This window comes from Pteropus alecto, unplaced genomic scaffold, assembly GCF_000325575.1.
Source record: "Pteropus alecto unplaced genomic scaffold, ASM32557v1 scaffold39, whole genome shotgun sequence".
Lineage (NCBI taxonomy): Eukaryota > Metazoa > Chordata > Mammalia > Chiroptera > Pteropodidae > Pteropus > Pteropus alecto.
The window spans coordinates 1186150-1207504 of record NW_006443568.1 but is presented as its reverse complement, the minus strand read 5'-3'; the positions used below and the strand labels follow the sequence as shown (position 1 = coordinate 1207504).

The 21355-nt window shown below is 42.4% G+C and overlaps 2 protein-coding genes across 4 annotated transcripts in view; one reads left to right on the top strand and one right to left on the bottom strand.

The window, feature by feature from the left end:
- The window catches only part of CUNH1orf122 (chromosome unknown C1orf122 homolog), a 1181-nt gene extending 378 nt beyond the window's left edge, over window positions 1–803 (top strand). Inside the window, exons 3-4 of the mRNA XM_006924220.3 lie at window positions 4–67; window positions 328–803. Of these exons, the coding sequence (XP_006924282.2) occupies window positions 4–67; window positions 328–423 (160 nt within the window). The 3' untranslated portion in view covers window positions 424–803. The remainder of the gene's footprint in view (window positions 1–3; window positions 68–327) is intronic.
- A 4722-nt stretch (window positions 804–5525) lies between these two features.
- The window catches only part of MTF1 (metal regulatory transcription factor 1), a 34743-nt gene continuing 18913 nt past the window's right edge, over window positions 5526–21355 (bottom strand). For 2 of the 3 annotated variants that reach the window (XM_006924219.3, XM_015598906.2), the window contains exons 5-11: window positions 20826–20899; window positions 20232–20368; window positions 17078–17155; window positions 11858–11960; window positions 10570–11165; window positions 7878–7941; window positions 5526–6701 (exon numbers count right to left, since the gene is read on the bottom strand). In XM_006924219.3, coding sequence (XP_006924281.1) covers window positions 6271–6701; window positions 7878–7941; window positions 10570–11165; window positions 11858–11960; window positions 17078–17155; window positions 20232–20368; window positions 20826–20899 — 1483 coding nt within the window. In that variant the 3' untranslated portion in view covers window positions 5526–6270. The remainder of the gene's footprint in view (window positions 6702–7877; window positions 7942–10569; window positions 11166–11857; window positions 11961–17077; window positions 17156–20231; window positions 20369–20825; window positions 20900–21355) is intronic. The other variant, XM_015598905.2, reaches the window with a different exon arrangement.

The window sequence follows — 21355 nt, the reverse complement described above, 5'->3', positions numbered from 1 at the left end:
CAGCGCTGCCTGCGAGGAGATGTTGCGACAGCTGGGCCGCCGGCGCCCGGAGCCGGCTGGTGGCGGGGTCAGTGCCCACCCCGAGCTGGGCCTGGGAGGTGGGGATTGCCCACTGGCTAGATTTGCTAAATCCTAGCTTCCCCTAGAAGGTGAAAGTGTCCCCACTTCTTTACCGCCCACCTCCCCTCCCCCGCCCTTTCATTTGGGCTTGAGGCTCTGAAAAAAGTTAAGTGCTTTCCAAATGCCAAGGATATGGTCATATCCTTGCGGGGCCTAATCCAAGGCCTTTCCTCCCAGCCTCACTTTTTTCCTTTCTGTTCCAACCAGAGCGTCTCAGCCAAACCCGGAGCGCCCCCGCAGCCAGCTGTCTCCGCCAGAGGTGGCTTTCCAAAGGATGCTGGCGATGGAGCTGCGGAGCCCTGACCATCCCCAAGGCGGTCGCCCTGAGCTCTCTCTCCCCCCCGGGCTGGTGGCTGGACTCTGAACAACTCCCTTCAGTAAAGGGGCCAGTCTTCACTGGCAGCGGCCGGAACTTGGCTCTCAGCCTGGGGTGGCAGCTCTGCTAGCAGCTGGGTTCACTCCCACTTCATCCTGGCTGAAGGCAGGGCTGAGTTTTGAAATGTAGCCAAGGAATACCCAGTCTGATTATCCGGATTTGGGCAGACCAGCAGTGCTTGCCAGAGTGGTCTGGCCTGCTATGGGGGATCCAGGTGGTGTTACATGTCCATTTCATGCTTTGGGGGCTCCTAGTCCCACAAAACACTTTTAGCAGAGCCTTGATTAAAAGGAAACCTGCAGACTCTCCTGGTGAACGACCTTTCCTTTCTGTCCCTTCTCTTAAGACTGATGGCTAGGGAGGGGGAAAGTGGTTGAAAGTTGTCAGCAATGAGCAGGGTTGGGAAGAAATGCCACAGATACTACCAGATTTAAATAAGCATTTAATTAGGATTTCATTAGTATTTAATATTGCTTTTTCAATTCCAAAAAGTTAAATTTTCACTTCTTAGCAGATATTTTAAAGTACAACATTAAGTTTATACAAAATGAGCAATTAAGCAAACACCATTATTTCACATTCTTCAAAAATACAAATTCATATTTACTCTTTTTTGGGTTTGGAGGTTTCTTCCTTTGGAAGTACTGAACCTGTAACGTTTTCATATCGCTCAGTGGAAGTCCATTGTTCCCATGTTTCACACTTAAATGAATTTAATAGGCTTTTACATAATCCAAATAAAATGATTTGGGATTTAAAGAACGGTCACCAAGACCTCCGGCCAATGACTAGTGTATGTCAAAAAAGAAGGCTCTCGTGGGTCTTGCCGTTCCTGGCCAGAAGATCTGAGCCAGAGATTCGGCAAACACCTGTTTCCAGCTACCTTCCCAAAACAGAGACTAAGAGTTCAAAGGAAAAGGAAACGGCCATCTTGAACTCTGACCCTCACCCTGACATTCTCCAAAAAACTAAAAAGGATGTAGACTGTTGAGTCAAACAGCGCCCTAGGGAAGACCTGAGGACACAGGGGAGACAGGCAAGAGAGGCCTCTGACTTGGCACCACTAGAGGATAACAAGGATATTGCAAAAAACACCCCTGGGTTTTGGTGAAAAAAGGTTTTATGAAAAATTTTCCCATAAGAAAAAGTAGAAACTGCATTGAGCTGAGAAAGTGACACTACATTATCACCCAATTTTTGGCCCAGCAGGCACACCACCAAAAGGGCGGTGTGTGGTTTTAAACTGTGCATCCAGTAAAAAAGCTTGTACTATGTATACATTGACATAAAGATCCAGTTTAATTTGCATTTTTCAGTGCAGACTGAGAAGCCCTCTCCTGAACAGGAGTAACAGTGGGAAATGCCCAAACAGTGATCATTAGCTTCCCCAAAGGGCATGAGAAGAAACACAGAACCCTTTCTCATCCAAAAATATCTAAGAGGAAACAGGCTAAACATTACCAACCAGAAATATGCATAATTCAGTTTTGCTGCCTCCCCCCTCCCCATTATTAAGGAATGGACAATTCTATGTCACAGCAGAACCATTTGCATATTGAATTTATGGAAATCTTTCTGCTTTGGCTGAAGTATATTTTAAAACTTTTTTTTGTATAGCAGCCTGAGAATGAAGATAAAATGGGGTGGAAGGGGGAATGAGGGGGGAGTGAGGGAGAAGGAAAAAGCTGATAAAGCAGATTATTAACATCTTTGTTTATACTGGATTTAATGAAGGCCGGAGGCCTTTTTGCTTAAAGAGCCAACGGGGCACTATGGGAGCAGTATGGAAATGGCTCATTTTGCCCTGCCTCCCATATCTCCCCAAACATATTTCTGATTGGTGGTGTCGGAAAATTGTAAACTCTAGCAATACCGTTGCAGTTCCACAAATCAATGGTTTCAGTGACTCAGTGTTTAAGATTAAGGACAAAGGACATGATTACAAATATAAAAGTCTAGAAGGTGCCAGGTTTCTACCTAGGAACAACCTGTTCCTTCCTTTCAGGCATCAGTTTGTAATGGTGAAGGAGGGAAAGATGGCAAGGGTGCAAGAAGTGATGAAAAGGGCCTCAACAGTCAGCAGAAAACAGGACCCGCAGCAGTTCTTCAGAGAGCCTGAGGGGGCACCCTTGGGCACACAGGGAAGGCTTGCATAGATTGAGCAGTTGCTGAGAATGCATAATAGTGTTTCCCTATAGACAGCCTCCTGGTACAGGGCTGATGGAGCAGAAAAACACGGCCAGGCCAGGGCCACATGGGACAACGACCGTCAAGCTACACATATTGCACCAAGGTAAGTGCTTTTCTTTTCACACCTCAATTTAACTTTTTATTCTGAGCAAAAAATAAAACTTTGTGGAAAGTATATATACGTGTGTCTGTGTGTGTGTGTCCACACACAGACACATATATACACACACATACACACACACAAAAGAAATTGCAGCAATTGGGTTAAAGATAAAATAACCTAAAGTGCTTTTTTATTATTTCTTTAATATACCAATATGAGGTTCTGCAAACTCGTCCCTCTGGACACATTCAGCATTATACAAAGTCTCTCAGGAAAATCCACCCACCCTCCATTATTCCCATCAATCCACTGCCTTGACCCTGAAGGTAACACTCTCCAGTCGACTGACTCTCCCAGAGGTGGTAAAGAGAAGTCCCTTGCTTCTACCCAGGTCTTCAAACCTTAAGGCCTCTCCTAGGCTTTGTACCATGATCTCCTTCTAAAACGGATGGGGGTAGAATTCAATAAATGACACCAACTCCTCTCACCAAACTAGTAATGCCCCCATGAGGTTGGCCAGACCCTGCCAGGAAAGGCAGGGCCACTTCTCTCAGTGCTCCGCCCACGTGCCTGGGAAGGGCCAAATTCACTAAGGCAGTTTGGCGGTGCCAGCCAGTTTCCTACCACCTCCTAAGCCGGCGAACTCCAGCTCCTGCTGCTGACTAGCACCCTGTAAAGGGGTGGCATAACTAAAAATGCTAGAGGGAGCCAGAAGTATAAATCTGTAGGGTGAAATGGTTACGGTTACCACGGGAAGAAAAAAGGTTTGATTTCACCTGTAAGTCTGCAGACCTTCTTCCCTAACAGTGCCCTAGGTTCGTTTCCGGGTTTGGGAAGCCACACTCTCCATGAAGGCGCTTTCTGGCTCCACTTTAGTCAGTGGCCCCCTCCTTCTGAGGTCCTCAGCATTAAAGACCAGGCTTATTAAGGGGATGGGAGGGAGAGTGCTGGAGGAGGAAGGAAACGCTGCCTACCCTGTGGAATAAACCTACTCTTCACAACCACTCACTAGCATTTTAAGCACACTCCTGATTTTTCAAAAGATGATTGGGTCTGATAGTCCCCCTTGTAATCTCGAGTCGCCCTCAAAAGGCAGATACTTCAACTAGAAAAAATTGGCAGCTCAAACACTGTTTTAAGATGCTTCTGCATCGCCCCCAATCTTTGGAGAGTGGAAAAGCCACTGACTTGGGACGGCCCAACATGATTACAGCCCTGGCTAACCAAAAAGAAGCAATTTTTAAACCTGGAGGCTTCCACTGGCCTTCCCTAGGCTCCTGTTTCCCACCTCAGCTCCCAGGGGGCCAAATCCCAGATGACCCTAGGTAAGTGAAAGGTCATTCCTGCCCTCAAGTATGAACTACCTTTAGGATCCCACTGTGCTGCTCTCTCTCAGAAGTTGTAGAGAAAACAGCAAGGGTCCTCCCTCAAAGCTCCCCATGGGTGCAAGGTCCAGAGACAGCTAAGAACAACCCATGCTCAGCAGTTGGTTTTCCAGAAAGACCGACCCACTGTGGTAACAGAAGATTCCTCCTGCCTTATCAACTTCTGCTGAGGTCAATAGTCACCAGAACCCACCAGAACCCACCAGCCTTCTGAGGAGTGCAGAAGGCCAAAAAGAAATTGATTCTCCTGCCTAATCTCCTAGAATGAGAAACCAGAAGCTGCTAAGCCCACTTCTCCTGATGGCAGTAACAACATTAACCACCAGTGCCCTCTTGTCCAAGTCCCTGATCGACTTGTTAAAGGCAGGGACTCTGGCTCCCCAAATGATCTGTTTTGGATACTGTCTCGGCCGGCCCTGAGTAATGGCTCGAAGAACAGAAGAGTGACAAATGCAGATCTCTCTACATTATAAAGTGAAAAAGGAAGGCAAAATTATGGCTGCTTTCTGCCTGACATCATCGAGTCCAAAGAGCAGCCCTGTGTTGTGGAAACCTGGTCCTCACTCAAGGCAGTGAAGGGCTCTTGGGAGGCAGAGGCCTAGTCTGGACCCTGGGCCATACCTAGTTTCTAAGCTCAATGAGCTTAGTGAGCATTCATGACTACAATAATATAGCCAGTTGAGAGAAACTTTCCATTTTAGTGTGGATTGTATTTTATGTTTTATGTTTAGAGGCAATGACTTAGAGCCAAAGGCAGACAGATGGATATAATTCTATACACAAATCAAAAAACAATTCTTCTTTCCTATAACACAACTTAATGAAACATTCCAAATGAGATAACTTATTGCAACATTTCAGGCTTTTTGGTGGAAGGGGAATTTTTTTTGTATCGTTTTACCCTGAGTAGAAGATCATCGTTTTGTGTTTTTTGTTTGTTTGTTTGTTTAGAAATCATATGACTAAGCTGAACAAGTCACATCCTTCTTTGCACCGTACTAGGCTGTATGCAAAATCCAGAGGGGTGAGAGGCGGAGATGGGAGGGGGCAACCAAAAGCCCGGCTAGAATCTGGAACCAGGACACCTGGCCTGCTAATTATACACCACCTTAAAAGATCTCCTTTAAAACCACACTTTCTACTGATAAGCAAAATGCAGCTCTTCTGCTCTGAGGAAGAAAATACCATTAAAGGCAGAACACTAACCAGCAACTGGCCATGTAGCCACATGTCCACTCTAGGACAAAACAGGGATGTTCCCCAAGAAAAATTCACTGTGATCTGCAAACCCTGGCAACCAACTGAGACCAAAAAAAAAAAAAAACAGGAAAAGCAAAGACTGATCATGTTGCTAGAGCCTGCTCTGCTCACGTGTCACTGATAGATAGGAGTCAACAGGGCTTCACCCAGGGCCCCTGCAGAACCAGATTATCCCCACAGCCCTGGGCCAGGCTTTTAGCTGCCCAATTGTGCTGCAGCTGGCTGCAGAATGACACCTGCCACAGTCACTCTGAGCTCTACCAATATCAAGCGCAAACAACAAAATCATCTCACCCAATTCCTGTCTGGCTCATAGCTGTCTGACCTGTCTTTGCCACTTCCCTCTCCGATGGAGTGAGAGTCTGGCCTTCTGAGCAAGTTTCAGCCTCAGACTCAAAAGACACACCGGGAGGAGCAACACTCAACACACTGAACTCTACTGCCCAAACCACAAAGGCCCCAGTGCAAGTGATGGGCAGCATCAGACTGATGGAAACCACACCCTTTCGTTTAGAATTTTTATGCATACAAGTAACCTTAATTTCCAAGTTCACATGACAATAAGCAAAAGTGACATACAGTGCAGCCAAACAGTTCATTTATAACTTAGCTTTTTTTTGTTTTGTTTTTTGTTGTTTTTTTTTTTTTCCCGAAGATCAGTTCCTTAGAATGGATGCTCCTGGGATATGAATAAAGAAAATACATCTGAAAGGTGAGGATTTCAAACAGTAGATTTCTTCATCCTTCAAATTGCTGACCCCATCCATGATGGTAGACATCACACCTTATGCTTCCTGCTCACCCTCTCTTTCTGAAGGTGAACACATTCAGGCCTTTCACTTGGAGAAGCAGCTGGTTAGGCCCAGCTCCTCCTCCCCCTGCAGTAGTGCTTCAATGGGAATCAGATTGGACGGTGTGTCCAGGCTCTGGAGGGATAGAAACTCTGAAACATCCATGGCACTTAACGTTTCTGTCTGAGGGTCTGAAGGAGTCTCTGCTTCTCTGCTCTGCTCACAGGAAGAGGGTATGGCAGATGATGATGACAAGGGGACAGAGGGTGAGGGAAAAGTCTGCGGTGGTACCTTCAGGCTGGGCCCATCAGGAGGCTGGGGCTTCGGCTCTGGAGGGGGTGGGGAAGAACAGCCCTTTTTCCTGCCAGCCGCCCGCTCCTTGGCAGAGTCCCGGCATGCACACTGACACTGACATGCCTCCTCTTGCTTGATGATGATCACAGGAACACTGAGGCCGATCTGCTGTACAGAGCTCCCTGTGAGAGAGGCGAGAGAGACCACTCTTCAAGTGGCTGCAGGGCACTGAGGGATCTAGACTAGGTGAGAGCTGAGTGCCATGGAGGCAGGAATGATGGAGAAAGTGGATGCCATTCTCCAAGACAAAGTTCCTCTCCCTTAGAAAACCACACATACCATGTAGATTCATCCTAAATTTCCAGCCTCATCTCCAGCCATCCTCCCCACTGTATCCTGCATTCTCCATGCCAGCCACAGTGGATACCTCCCTTTGCCCGACATGTTCTTCTTACCTCTGAGCCTATGGGTGCTTCCGCCTAAACTTCTCATACTCGGCTGTTCTTTTGGTGAACTTACTCTTATCTCTGAAGACTCAGCTCACTCTCCTCCTTTCCTGATGCCTCAGGCAGGTTTCCAACAAGCTTATACCCAGGGCTGGGCAGAGGGTAGCTGCCTGGTACTGTGCAACAGAGCTACTGTATTCCTCCAGCCCCTCTCTCCACACAGTACAAGACTTACTCAGTTCCGCCTGCCCGAGAGGGTCTGAGCTCCTTTAGGCCATCTCACTTGTCTTTGTAACCCCAGTCTCTGACACACAGTAGGTGTCCTTTTACACAACCAGCCTTGTGTGCACACATACACTATGAATTCAAACTTTGTGTGTCTGAAGAGAGCTGGAGACCAAGAAACAGGAGAACAGAGTGGGAGTCAGGAGACCTGAGAACTAGTGCTTTGCCTCTGCCATAAACTGACTTCTGACTTGGGAGAGTCATTTAATTGTTCAGGGCCCCAGTTTCTTAATCTATAAAATAGAGTTGCGGGGGGAGGGGCTTTTATTCTATATAGTCTCTGACCCAGATGCTATTTTCTTCATTACTGTAATTAGGAAAGAGTCCAGTGAATTAATGACTGCCCTCTTTAGCATTAACTGTGATTCAAACTTTTTTCTGGCTACATTTAAAAGCTACATCTGAAAGAAAAGGAACCGTTACCAGTTAAAGAATGTTAAACATAATATGTATGTTGTATGTGCACTAACTTCCATAGCTGTAAAAATATGAAGTACTCTAATAAATAAATGTGACAAATACAATGTGACAAATTTGATTTTAAAAGTTTAAAAATAGGGGCAAAGCAACTGTGCCTCAAGGGGCCCAGAGTTGACTTTCTTTTGAGGTTAACACAGAATTACATACCTGTGCTACTGGCTACTGGTACTGCAGTGGTAAAAAACACCTTCTCAACTTTAGATGCTTGCTGCTGAAAAAAAAGAAATTCACATTTATGGCCACTCAAATATGGCAGACCTCCAAGGACCTGAAGCCTCCCCAATAGTAATGGTCATTCAAGAGGACAGAAAACCCTCAGTGTTGAGAGATTTTCGCACTGAGTGATGTTTTGTTTGTGCTCTGACATGAGGTCACCCCACTGTTTGACATTCAGTTCAGACAATGCAGCCAGCTTTGTCCCCCACTACTTGGCTGTCTCCCAGCTGCCTAATCCATGGCTCTGTGTGCCCAAAGCCTCCTCCAAGGTGGCTTTTCTCAAGCAATCCTCTAAGCTCTCCACTCTCCGCTACCCCTCTCAAAGATTTTTCCCTCAAAGATTAAGCTGCATGCTAAGGACAGGCTAAGATTTCCTCTCACAGGCAGAACCACCCCAGTGATACAGTGTATCACGTAAGATACAGTGTATCTTAAGCTGTGCAGGTTCCTTGCTCAAAGTGGGCCCTGGGCTCTGCCACACCTGGACTTAAGTCCAAACTCTGCTACTTATTAGTTGTTGAGGTCAGGCAAGTGATCTAACTTCTCTGAGTCTGTCTCTTCCTCTGTAAAAATGAGGATGATAACCAAAGAACCTCCCAAAGGACCTGAGAGGATGCAATGAGATGATCGATGCATGTAGAGCCCTTGGCACATGGTGAGCATTCAGCAAACATCAGCTACTTATGTTATTATTAAGTAGGACTATAAAGTTGTTCCCACGAATCACCCTTTAGTATACTTCCTATTAAATCTGCTGGGGTTTCTACTTTCTTCAAGTCTTATCTCAAAAGGGCTTTGTCTTTTATCCCTTTAAGGAAAAAAAAGTTCCTCTAAGATGAGTCTAGGAGGAATGTGAAAGCTTCTGGCTAAGTTAGGAGATGACACTATAAAATAGAATTTGAAAAATGAGACACATATTTAAATACATGAAAATGAACTGTATGGAAATGACACCTGTTCCAGAAAAAAACAATAAAAACTACATGGAGACAGACTGAGTCGTAACACTGAAAAGACCTTTCCAGTGATTTTGGCCATCTGAAAATGAAATTAGGTTGCCTCTAGAGGCAGTTGGCACTCCATTTATGGAATTTTGAGTGCTCTCACTATTTAGCCCCAAACTACCATTCCAGCTTGTTTGAGAGTATCATACATCCACCCAGACCCTCTCCTACTTGTTACATCCATCTAATTCCTCTTCATAGCTCAAGGCTCACCTGACTGTATGGCTGCCCAACAAGCCCTTAGTCTCTGAACCCCTCATCGAGCAGCAAGATGTAGTAGTCCAGATCACAGGCTCTGGGATTGGTCTATGCTCGAAACCCAGCTTTGCCACTTATGAGCTATGTGATCTAGGGCTAGTCACTTAATTTCTCTGGGCCTCCGCTCTCCACTGGTAAAATCATACATAACTAGGATTGCTGTGATTAAATGAGTAATGCATTAAAAAGTGCTTAGCACAGTGGGTGACATCTAGAGATACAAACACATAGAGGCAGTAAAAAGATCAGTGGTTGCTAGGGGAGGAAGAAGGGAGGAAAAAGTGACAGGAGATTTTTAGGGTAATGAAACTATTCTGGATATTGTAATGGCAGATAGAGGAAATGTATTTGTCAAAACTCAGAACCATACCATACCAAGAGCAAACCTGAATGTATAAATAACTATGGAGTTTAGTTAACAATAATGTATTAATATTGATTAATCAATTATAACAAGTGTACCATGCTGATGCAAGATGTTAATAACGGGAAACTTGGTGGGGGAAATGGGGTGTATGGGAATTCTCTGTACTATCTGTTCGATAAAATTTAAAAAAAATGTAATTTAAAAATAACGTACACAAAGAAAATGACTTACACGTTAGATTCTCAACATAAAAAAGTGCTTGGTTAGCACAGTAAGCCCTTACACATTGTAAGAACTCGATAAATCTGCTGTTATTTTTTTCTATTACCATTTTTATTATTACTTGGCACTTTACCTACTACTGGTAATGTTAACTTTCTTTAAAGCATTTTAGCTTCTTTAACTAGAATGTAGAATGTCTTTTATGAAAAAGAACACGATTTTCACTTTTCAGTATCCCCTAGAGTATCGTGCATGGTATCTGGTGAAAAACAGGCTCTCAGAATACATTTAATTGAATGACCAAGTTATTTCCTTAGTCATCGAGACCAAACGCTTTTGTAGAAAATGGCTGTACATGGGCTCTGGGAACATGTTATTTCCCTGAATTGGCCACTGCTGTCTAGTTCCATCTGACAGTCCCTTGCAGCAATGTGATTCTGCCTTGGAGACAGAACCTGCTTTCCTGAAATGTTTGGGCCTCTGGAGTTTGCTGACTGTTCTTCTGTCCTAGATGATGGGATTAGATTGCAGATGGAATATTTGTTCAAGTGCCTACTGCTGGGGAAACTTGAGGGTTGTTTCTCTGCCAACCTATTGCAGGTATCGACCTGGACCTATACCACTGGATTCTGGGGGAAATGACTAAAAGGCAGAATAATGTGTTTCAGGACAGATATGACAGCCATTTTCCTTTTTGAAGTAAATGCCTCTGAACATGTCGCCTATGTAAATACACTTCACCCCAAGGGATCTGCTTATACATAATACTTACAATTTGTTCTTGGTTTTGCGGTGAACTGGTGGCACCATTCAATATCCACTGTAAGTTCTGTTCTCCCATGACTAGGCTGGACTGCAGGATGGCCGTGTTGGGAGTTGGGGTGATGGTTATAGTGGGATTATTAGTTAGGACAGAGTTGGCACCCAGGGGCAGAGTCTGGACCATGGCTGGCAGGGGCTCAGTAGTACTTTGTGGTTGGGGTGGCGCTGCCACGGCTGATGCCACTGCCGCTGCTGATGCAGAAGCCCCAGCAACAACAGAGAGTCCTGGTACGATGGGCTGCGGTGCCTGGGGGTGCGGAAGAAACTCTTGATGATTAGCAGCAAACTGTGTGCTGTGGGGAACAGGCACTTCTGGAGGTTGTAAGAGAGCAGGGGGGTTGCCATATGCAGCTTGCTGGGAACCAGTTCCTAGGGAGGGAGCAGGCGGAGGAGCAGACGGTGCTGAGGCTGGTAGTAGAGGCTGGGGTGGCTCGGAGATGCCGGGCTGCAGTACAAGTGGAAGAGATAAAGATGCTGAATTTCCTGTGGATGGCGGAACATCAATGACTGACTCTGCATCACCATTAAAACTTTCAATCAAGGCAGCTGGCAAGAAAAAGAAATAGAAATATATATACATATCCCAAGCCTTATACGAGCCACAAAAACACGGTCACTATGAGCTAAACCAAAGACGGCCGAAGTCTGTCAGAGCCAATACCTTCACTGCCAGCAGGCTGGCTCTCTGCTGTTCACTGAACAATACCTCTGGTCAAAGTACCAGGCTTCAAAATCAATCTCACTTTCTACATGTGAAGACCTAGTATAGGTCTTAGCATAAAAAAAAAAAATGTGTCCTAAGGCTTTTCTAGAATGGGACTAGACATACTTTTTTTGCATAACCAGTGAACACACTGACTATTGTGAAGTTTCAGAGAAAGATTTTCATTCAAATACAGTCTGATCTATGTATCTGATGCTAAGTCTGTGGGTCCTGCCCACTCATGAACGGGGTATCACATCAGAAGAAGAGCTCACAGCTCTTCTCATTTTTTAAAGCCATCCAGAACTTTTGGAAAAGGAGACCTTTTTCTTTGAGAGTCTAAGGAAAGAAGACCCTCACTGATGGAAGTAAAGGAAAAGATGGAGTTTAACTAAAAGGCCCATTCTTGTCTAACCCCTCACTGAGAGCCACTTCATTCAAGGAATGGAAATAATATTTCACCGTGCCTGTCATTCGGTATGTTAACAGTGTGAATTTTCCCTCCCAGTGCTGGAGGAAAGTCTGTATAACAAACCTGTCTGTTGAGGATCTTCCTGAATTGCCGTATCATCTGAATTCTGGAACATTGATTTAAAGATGCTTGCTGGTGAAAGTGTGCTGAAATCCTGGCCCTGTGTCTGATGATGGACAAAAACAAGGATGTAAGAGTCCCCACTGGATGAAATTCTTCACCATGAGAGAACACAGAACAGTAGAAGTACAATAATCTTTTAATATGCTTCTTGTTTCTAACTTTTCCTTTTTCAGGTGACATATATGCCCCTAAATCTCCGACACTCAAGTTTTGCATGCTCAAATACTCTAAAACAGGGTTTGGCAAGCTGATTTGCAAGTCGAATGCTTGTATTTGTAAATAAAGTTTTACTGGAACATAGGTATGTTCGTTACTTATTGTCCATGTTGCTTTCGGCTATAATGGCAGAGTTGAGGAGTTGTCACAGAGACCATATGGTCTATAGAGTCAAAAATATTTATTATCTGGCCCTTCACACACAAAAAAATGTGCCAACCCTTGCTCTAAAAGGCCAAATCCTACATAAAAATTCAAAAGGGATTGAATAATACCTTTTACTGCAATACATTGTTAATATCTTTCAAGGTCATTACATAATATCTATAATATTTCAGTATGTACACATGGTAGTGAATCAAACCATCTAAAGAAATTTATAATGATAGACAATAGTGCTTGCCTTATACCCACTACTGTTTGTCATTACATTGATTCCCTGTAACTTACAATTAAAAAAGGTCAGAGTCTTTTATAAAGATAAAATATGGAAAACAAACACATAATGCCCTGAAGATCTCACTCTTGATAGGCACCAAATAAAACAACCACCTCCAGGCTTCCCTTTAGTTAAGGGGAGGAGAAACACAGCAACTTTTTTATCTGTAATCCACCTCCAGTCCACCTCCACCCATGCACTTTGTAGGGCAAGAGTGACAAAGGCAACCTCCAAGAGTCTACACAAGCAATAGTAATAAGTGAAGCAAGGTGAGACAGGGACTGGGAGACTGTGGCAAACTGGAGCGTGTGCGCCCAGTCATCTGAAGAGCTTCAGTGAATGCTGCTGTGTGCTATGCAGGCCAGGGATTATCAGAGCTCAAGAATGGTCCCAAATTTGGATTTTTTTTGTGTGTGTGAAATCTACTAATTTGTAATTAAAAGCAAGTAAACTGAAAACAATTTAAAAGCACTGTATAAGCCAAACAAAACCTATCTTCAGGCTGGATTTGGCCCTAGTGCCAACTTGTGCTTTAAGGTCATTGGGCATCAGCTCTGCTTCTGGGAGGGAGAAGGGTCACTCGGCCTGGGCAGAGATGTAGGGAGCAGAACTGCCCACCAATCTAGAGGTCCTCAGAGAGGAAGCTGCCCATTGAGGTCAAGAGAGGCCAATTATTCTAGCATGATTCCAGCATCTGGAAGAATGAGAGGGTAAGTTGAGTGAATCCGATCACCAGTATGATAGAAGCTGAAGGCAGAAATCTATATGAGGCTTCCAGTTTCCAGTCCACAGGGAGAGTTAAGAATCACAGGCAAGACAGTGGCCCTCAAACTGTTCATCATGACACAAAGTAAGAAATACATTTTACATTATACTGCACATTACATATTCAAATATGTATAACTGAAACAAAAGTCTGAAACAGAGTTTATCCTTACTATGTGCAGTGTCTTTTGATACTTTCTATTCTGTTGATGTTCTTAAAATGCTGATTATAAATTACTATTTTATAACCCAATAAAGAGGTACAACTCAGTTCAAAAAATAGCGGGCTAACAACTACTGCTAAGCTATAAACTTCGCAACTTCCTCATAGTTATTTTTGTTCTACCTGTTTACAAATCATTAGCAATAACACTGTTAAAGAGGAATGAGCCTAAGTGACTCCAAAGGATTATTATGTACAAGACTGTTGACAGTAGCGCTATTCACACTGACCCCAAACTAGAAACTATCCAAATATCTAAGGGCAGTAGAAAGAACGAATTGTGGTATATTCATTTAATGTGAAACTGTTCGATGAGAATGATCTATGACTATATGCAACAATATGGATGAATTTCTTAAACACAATGTTGCAAGAAAGAAGCCAGCACAAATGAATATATACCGCATGACTCCAATTATATAAAACACAAAAATAGGCAAAATTCATCATAGGTTGTTAGAAGTCAAGATAGTGCTGGAAATGTTCCATTTCTTGATTTGGGTGCTGGTTACACAGATGTGATGAACTCTGATGGTTCATTAAGTCATACATTTATAACAAGTATACTTTTCTGTACGTATATTAATATCAGTAAAGTTTTTCTATATTAACAAAGAAAAAGAAAGTAAAAAGGAAAGTGCTGAGGAGACTGTGACTCAGCCACTCCCAGGTTTCAGGGCAAAAACCCTGGGAGCAGCTCCTAAATGTAAAGGACACAAGAACAGGCTGAGCCTCTGGGCCTGGAGCAAAGAGATGAAAGAACACTGGGAGCTGTTTGGGACCAGGATAGATCCTGAAACTCAGTAGTTAAGAGGCCACCCAGCAGGTCATTCTCTACTGGTTTTGACCCTCCTTTAACAAAAGATCTGAGCAAATCAGAATTCGCGTCTCGGACACATACATATGCATCTGCCTAGAAACCCAGAAAATGATGAACACATAAAAATTTACCATTTGATTTTTAATAATTCATAATTTTTTAAAAAACCAAGTCAAAACACAGCAAAATCAATCTTATTATTTCAAGGAATTGTAGCCTTAGTTTGAAAGACTAAAAATGAGACTATTTCCAATTCTGGGATAAATGCTGGATGACAAAGGCACAATATGTAATTTATCCCCAAGAGATAGAGCAGCTTCTTTCTTGCTGATATAAATTATGGTAGAAAAGGAGTTTCCTTTTTTAAAAAAGTACTTAATGTTCCTTAGTACCAGGATTCCTCACCTGGGGACTGCAGGGCTCCAGAAAGCTACTCAGTGATATGCCATAGCCCTAGCCAGGGAGCGGACTCCTAAACCGTTTAACACGATCCCTGAGATTAAAGAGATTATAGCCAGAAATCGTAGGCTGTACAGCTCAGAGGGCATCTAGGCCACCCAGTAATTTTTTAGAGCGATAGCTCTGAAATGCGAATATGCATAAAAATCATATGAAATGCATAATGTTTTTCTTTCTTCTTCAGATTGGTTTTTATCAACCTATCTTCAATTTAACTGATTCTTCTGTAATTTCCAATCTGCTGTTAAGTTCATCCAATGAATTTATTTCAGTAAATTTTCAGTTCCAGAATTTCCATTTGGTAGATATTTTTATAGTTTCTATTTCTCTGCTGAGATTTCCCATATATTCAATCATTACAAGCATATTCCTTTATGCCCTTGAGCACCTAAGAGATACTTAAAAATCTTTGTCTGCTAAGACTAACATCTGGCTCATCTTGAGGCTGGGCTCCACAGTTTACCTTTCCTCTTGAGTAGAGGTAATGTCTTCTTGTTTCTTCTTATATTTACTACTTTTGGGCTACTCAGTACATTGAGAGGCTCTGGGTTCTGTTACACTTCTTGGAAGTGTCCGCTTTAACATTCCATTGACTGGACTGTGCTCTAGCTCCAAACTCTGTCTTTCCTGCACTGGACCACAGCTGCAATCTTTGTCCGCTTCTTTAGCCTTAGTTGGGCTGCTTAGGGTCTGCCCTATACATCCACAGTTCAGAGGTCAACTAGAGATTTGGAGAGAGATTATATATAGAACTTGGGGCTCCCTCTTTGTGGCTCTTCCCTTTCCAGGCTATGCCCTCTCCATTTCCAGGTGCTTTGCTAGCCCTGACCTCTGTCCTCTGGTTTATCAAGCCAGTAAGGCTATTTACTGAGTTTTGGCCATCTTGTTTGGTGTCCACCAGGGCTTTCCCTTAGTGGATAAGCCATAAAACCTGAAAATCCATCCAAATGCTTTTGCTATCTTCCAAGTGGTCTCTTCTTCCATGTGTTACCTCTGCCTGTTTGGGTTGCTCTCTGGTGCCTTTAAGTAGTTGTTTTATATATTTTTTCCCAGCATATATAGTTGTTTGCTATGGAAGAGTTGGTCTCATAAAAGTAACTCTGCCATTACCATAACCCAGGCGTTGGGGTGCCCACATAAAAATGCAGTGTCAGATGCCACTCCCAGAGGAGACTGACTCAGTAAGGCTTGGGGTGAGGCCTAAGAACCCATGTTGTCAGAAGTGTTGCAGATGACTTGACTTTGAAAAACACTTTTTCACAGCATTCTTGAGTCATCTAGTCTCTATTCAAATACTTCCTGTCACACTGATTCCTTCTTCTTTATTATGCATATACTCAGAAAATCTAACCTAAGCTATATTTATTTAGCAGAGAAAAACAACAAAAAATGCACTCTAAACAACCAGTGCTAGTGACACAGTAAAGCAAACAGATCCTCTCGATGCGGCAGCAACAGCTCAGGCTTAATGCAGTGGTCTGCAAGGTGCAATGTGGAGCCATGGGAATGGGAGAGAAATTCCAGACAGCGAACTGAAGCAACCAGATCTAGAGACAGTGGCGTTGTCTTTTAACAGAGGGGCCTATAGAGGAGGTATCTTTCAAAACCCCAATGTGGTGAGCTCAAAGAAAGGAAAAGACTGACTCACGTCAGATCATCAGGACTTGAGAAAGTCTGGAAACTGGAATTCTGGCTCCTCCTTACAGGGGACTAATTTTAAGCTCCTCTACGACAGACTACACCTACGTTTTTACCACTACAAGCTCAGCACCAACACACTGCATGATAGAGTAGGCACTCAATAAATATTTGCTGAATGAATAAAGAAAAAAATTTTCTGGGGCCAGGAGGTTATCAAGTGAGTGACCTCAGGGTCAAAAGACATCAGAGAAAACAATCTCTCCTCAGAGAGCTCTTATCAGGAAAAAACAGAAACAAAAACAAAAAACCCTAAACAGTTTGCCAACCATTATTGAAAAATAAAAAAATTATTTATAAAAACAATGTGTAAACAAAATTATACACCACAACTAAGTGGGATTTATTCCATGTATGGAAGGATGGTCCAACATTCAAAAAAAAAAAAAATTAATTAATGTAAAAAAATGAAACAGTCAGTAATTGAACATAACTAAATCTAGAAGACTTCAAAAACTGGTCTCCCTCAATTTTCCCACCAAAGGGACTGGTCAGTTCTTGCACTTATTTTTCTAGCGCCCATATCAGAGGTATACTTACTGTATTGGAATTTTCTCGCAATTTAGAATCTGTTGACAGAAGGCTCAAGTCACTCAGACCAAGCGAGTGATTTGCATCCTGTGTAAGAGAAAAAATTCTAATTGAGTAACAAAACTTCAGGATTTATAGTAGCATATCATGTAATAAGACACTTGATTTTAATATCCCAAATGTCTAGATATGTTATCTGGAGAGGCATAAACCATCCAAAGCAAGGGCTATATGAATTATTTCAACTTTTAAAATCCCGATATTCTTTGAAGAATCTCTTATATTCTTAAAGATGGTTAATAAAGAGTTTAAGAATTATTTCACAACTCAGGCTCTAGGGTAAAAGCTGTGATAATGTGAAATTAATATTTGTATAATTGGCCTTACGATTTACAAAAGGATTTCCGATGACTTCGTTTGCTATTCATATAAAACTTTGAAGCATTATTTTACATTCCCATTTTAAATGTGAGAAAATTAATGTGAAGACTGACAGTGAACTGTCTAAAATCACATAGCTAATTAGCAGAACACAAACCCAGAGATTCTGACTGAAAGTCCATCTTCTTTCTGCTAATCACTGTGTCTACAATATGGGCATCTCAGGGATCCTTACTCAGAGCAGTACCGAAGATGTACTATTCAAATACAGCTACCTAGGCTAAAGCTGAACCTGATTTTTAGAATGCCAGTTGCAATTCACACACTTTATGTGGTAACCCTGCCCACCTCATGGATCAGATGTTCCCATTCATGAATGTATTCAGCAAATATTCACTGAGCATCTACTATGTATTAGGCATTGTTTCAGGTCCAGGGATACAATAATAAACAAAACAAAGTCCCTGCCATCATAGAGCTTACATTCTTGTTGGGGGAGTTTTGAAGGGGGTAGGAAAGGACAAACAAACAAATATGTAGTATACAAGATGATGCAAGTGCTATGGAGGATAAGGAGAATAGGGAATGTTCAGGTAGGAGCTGCCCTTTTATTAGATTAGGGAAGGCTTCTTACATAAGCAGCATTTGAGCAGATACTGAAGGAAAGGGTAGAACCATGCACATATCTAGGGAAAGTGTTCCAAGCAGAGGGTACAGCAAATACAAAGTGGGCTTCTTTTGTTTAAGGAACCACAAGGACGACGGTATGGATAAAGTGAGAGGAAGAGAAGGAAATCAGGTCAGAGAAGTGACCAAGCCAGAGTGTAGGGCACTGCAGCCCTCTAAAAGGTTTTGACTTTTACTCTAAGTGATATAAGGAGCTACTCGAGGGTTATGAGCAGAGGACAGACACCGTTTGTCTTGTGACTCAGAAGGATCACTCTGAGTGATACACGTAAAACAGTCTGTGTCAGGGCAGAGTGGAAGTGGAGAGAAGCGGGGAAAGATGCCAAGAAGACCACCTAGCAGGTTCCCAGGCAAAAGAAGATAGCGGCCTGAATGAAGTAATCAGAGGCGATCAGATTCTAGATATATTCTCAAGATAGAGCTGTAGGAATTTGCTAGTGGATATGGGGTATGAAGGGTCAAAAAAAAAGGAATAAAGAACAACTCCAAGATTTTTGGCCTATACCACTAGAAAAACAGAGGTGCCATTTGCTAAAATGGGGAAACGTGTAGGAGGAACAGGTTTGGATACGTCACATTTGAGAAGAGTAGATGATATCAGGGTGGAGATGTCAAGTGGGAGGTTGAGTACATAGAGCTCAGGAAGAGATCCAGGCTGGATGTAAGTTTAGGACTCAAAGGCAACCTAGATGGTATTTAAAGCCTGAGACTAGAGGATTCCCTCCACTGGAGAGTGACCTGTGATCCAGAGAAGATGAGATCTAAGCACTGTGCACTGGGGTCCTCCAATGCTTAGAGGTGGTCGGCACCTAAACTATCGTTGGATTGTTACAAAAATGAGAAAACTGATCATGACTTAATAAATGCAGCTTAGCAGACAAAGACTCTCAAATCTTAAGCTTAGCTCTGAATTCAGGCAGCTGAGCTCCAGAGGCTGCAGTCTTCACAACTTATGTTATTTTGCCTCTTATAACATAGAGGTCAAGAACCAGGCTCTGGAATCAGATTGCCTGCCTACATTAGACTAATTACAAGCTTTGGATATTTAGGCAAGTTATTTAATTTCCCCTTGCCTCAAGTTTCTTTATCAGTTATATGGGGATAAGAACAGTACTGACCTCACAGAGCTTTTGTGAGATAATAGATGTAAAAGCACTTAGCACAGTACTTGGTATGTAGTAAACATTCAGTAAATGTTATTACTAATAAAACACAGGCGGAGAGTCCTTTTAAAGGATTCCTTTGCTGTTTAAAACTGCAAACCACAGAATTAAAGTATGCTGTCTCTCCCCAAATCAAAATCATTATTACATACTTTAAGAACCTCATTATTCAAGATGGGTACTAGCTTTACTGGAGTGATCACTTCGTAAATATATAAATGTCTAATCACCCTGTTCTAAACCTGAAACTAATATAATATTGTATGCCAAGTGTAACTGAAAAAGAAGTTAATTTTTTAAAAAGAACCTTATTATTCAAAAGGGAGTCAGTATGTTTCAATTTCTTTGTCTATTAAGTAGGAAGATAATAACAGTATTCACTTCCTAGGTTTAAAAGACATACTGGCAAAGAAGAGCAGACAAAACTGCTGTAAACTTTGCAGAGGCTTGTTCTGTGGTTCAGTGCCTTAAACCAGTGGCTCTCAAACCTTTTGGTCTGCAGGTAATTCAAAAGGACAAGGGACCACCCAGACTCTGCATGGCTCTCCAATGGATGTGTGAAGCAAAGCACTAATTTGTGTTCCAAATTCAAGTACGGATGTACCATTTTATAGACATGAATGGGGAAATAACACACTTTTATAGCATCTGGCTGGCCCACTGGAAGCCATTCTGAGACCTCTGGTCTCAAGACACCTCTTCCACTACACCCGATGGAACGGAGCTGGAGCTAAATCACAGGCTGAAGCACAGAGAGTGTGGTAAAGTTTCTGGCTTCTACCACCCCATGACAAAGACATAGATCTTGGCCCTGATTTCCTCCTTCTCACTAACAGATACATAGAGAAAGTGTTTTGACCTTGAATTTTGATACACAAATAATTGCTGTACTGGGGTGCCCAGATCAAAACCAGAGACAAAACAGTGCACACCTCTGATCCATTGTGATTTGGAAGTGCATTGTATAAGTGTCCTTTGTTGTCATGACCTTTCATGTGACTTTTGAGACTGTATTGAGTGCTGAATGTTTTCTCACAGCCGTTACTGGGGCAGAAAAAGGGTCGTTCACCTGCAAGAATGACAAGTAGTGTTAATTTTACCATAAAGTCATTTCACTAGATTAAAACATCTACTATTCCCTAAAAGAGAGAAGTAAATATTCTTACAAGGGTTCAGGAAACAGTTGTTGTAAGTTGGATAAGTTACATGTTAATCATCTCACTCCTAAAACTTAACGTAGAGGAAAGCATGAGAACGGCCTGCTTCTGGGAATTTTAAAGAGAAAATTAGTATTTTTCCCAGGTTCTTTTTTTAGTATCTCAGTATTTGTTTAATTTCTTAAGGTTGGATTCCTGAGTCCAACCTTTAGATCCTTTTACCTCTGAAAGAAAGTTAAACATTATAGGTGAAGGCTAAGCTACTTAGGCTCACTCCCTGCACAAAGCTCTACAGGTCTCAGCAGAAACACAGGTATTTATTGGCTCGATGAAAGTTAAAATAAAAAACATAAATTAACCTAAACTCACCAGTATGAGTACGGACGTGAGTTTTAAGGTGGTGGCTTGCTGCAAATGCTTTTCCACAGCCATCATGATCACATCTAAATAAGTGGTTTATGCAAAAAGAAACAGTAGTCATTAGCTAACAGACCTTTATCTTCAACATGTCTTGTAAATACAAACTCAAATGTTCAGAGCACCAAGATCATATTGGTAAAACTGTTATTAGAGATGGGAATGATGACAGGTCCCTGGAAAAGCAAGGTGACAAATCTGAGATCAGAGGGAGCTGATGGCATAGGGTAAGTATTTCTTGTCCTACAGGTAAGGTACATGTTGAGAGCCCTGCCAATAAAAGCCTTTTGATGAACTGCTTAACAGAGTTCTAATGACAATGAGAGCCCACTGGAAGATCTACTGCCAGTGCAGTGTTAGAAATATCTATAGTGGGTTGAGACCGGGAACCTGAACTATAACACTAGAACAAAATCAGTCAGAACATCTTGGCTATAATAACTAATCTACAATCTTCAGTGTCTACTCCAGGTCTACTACTT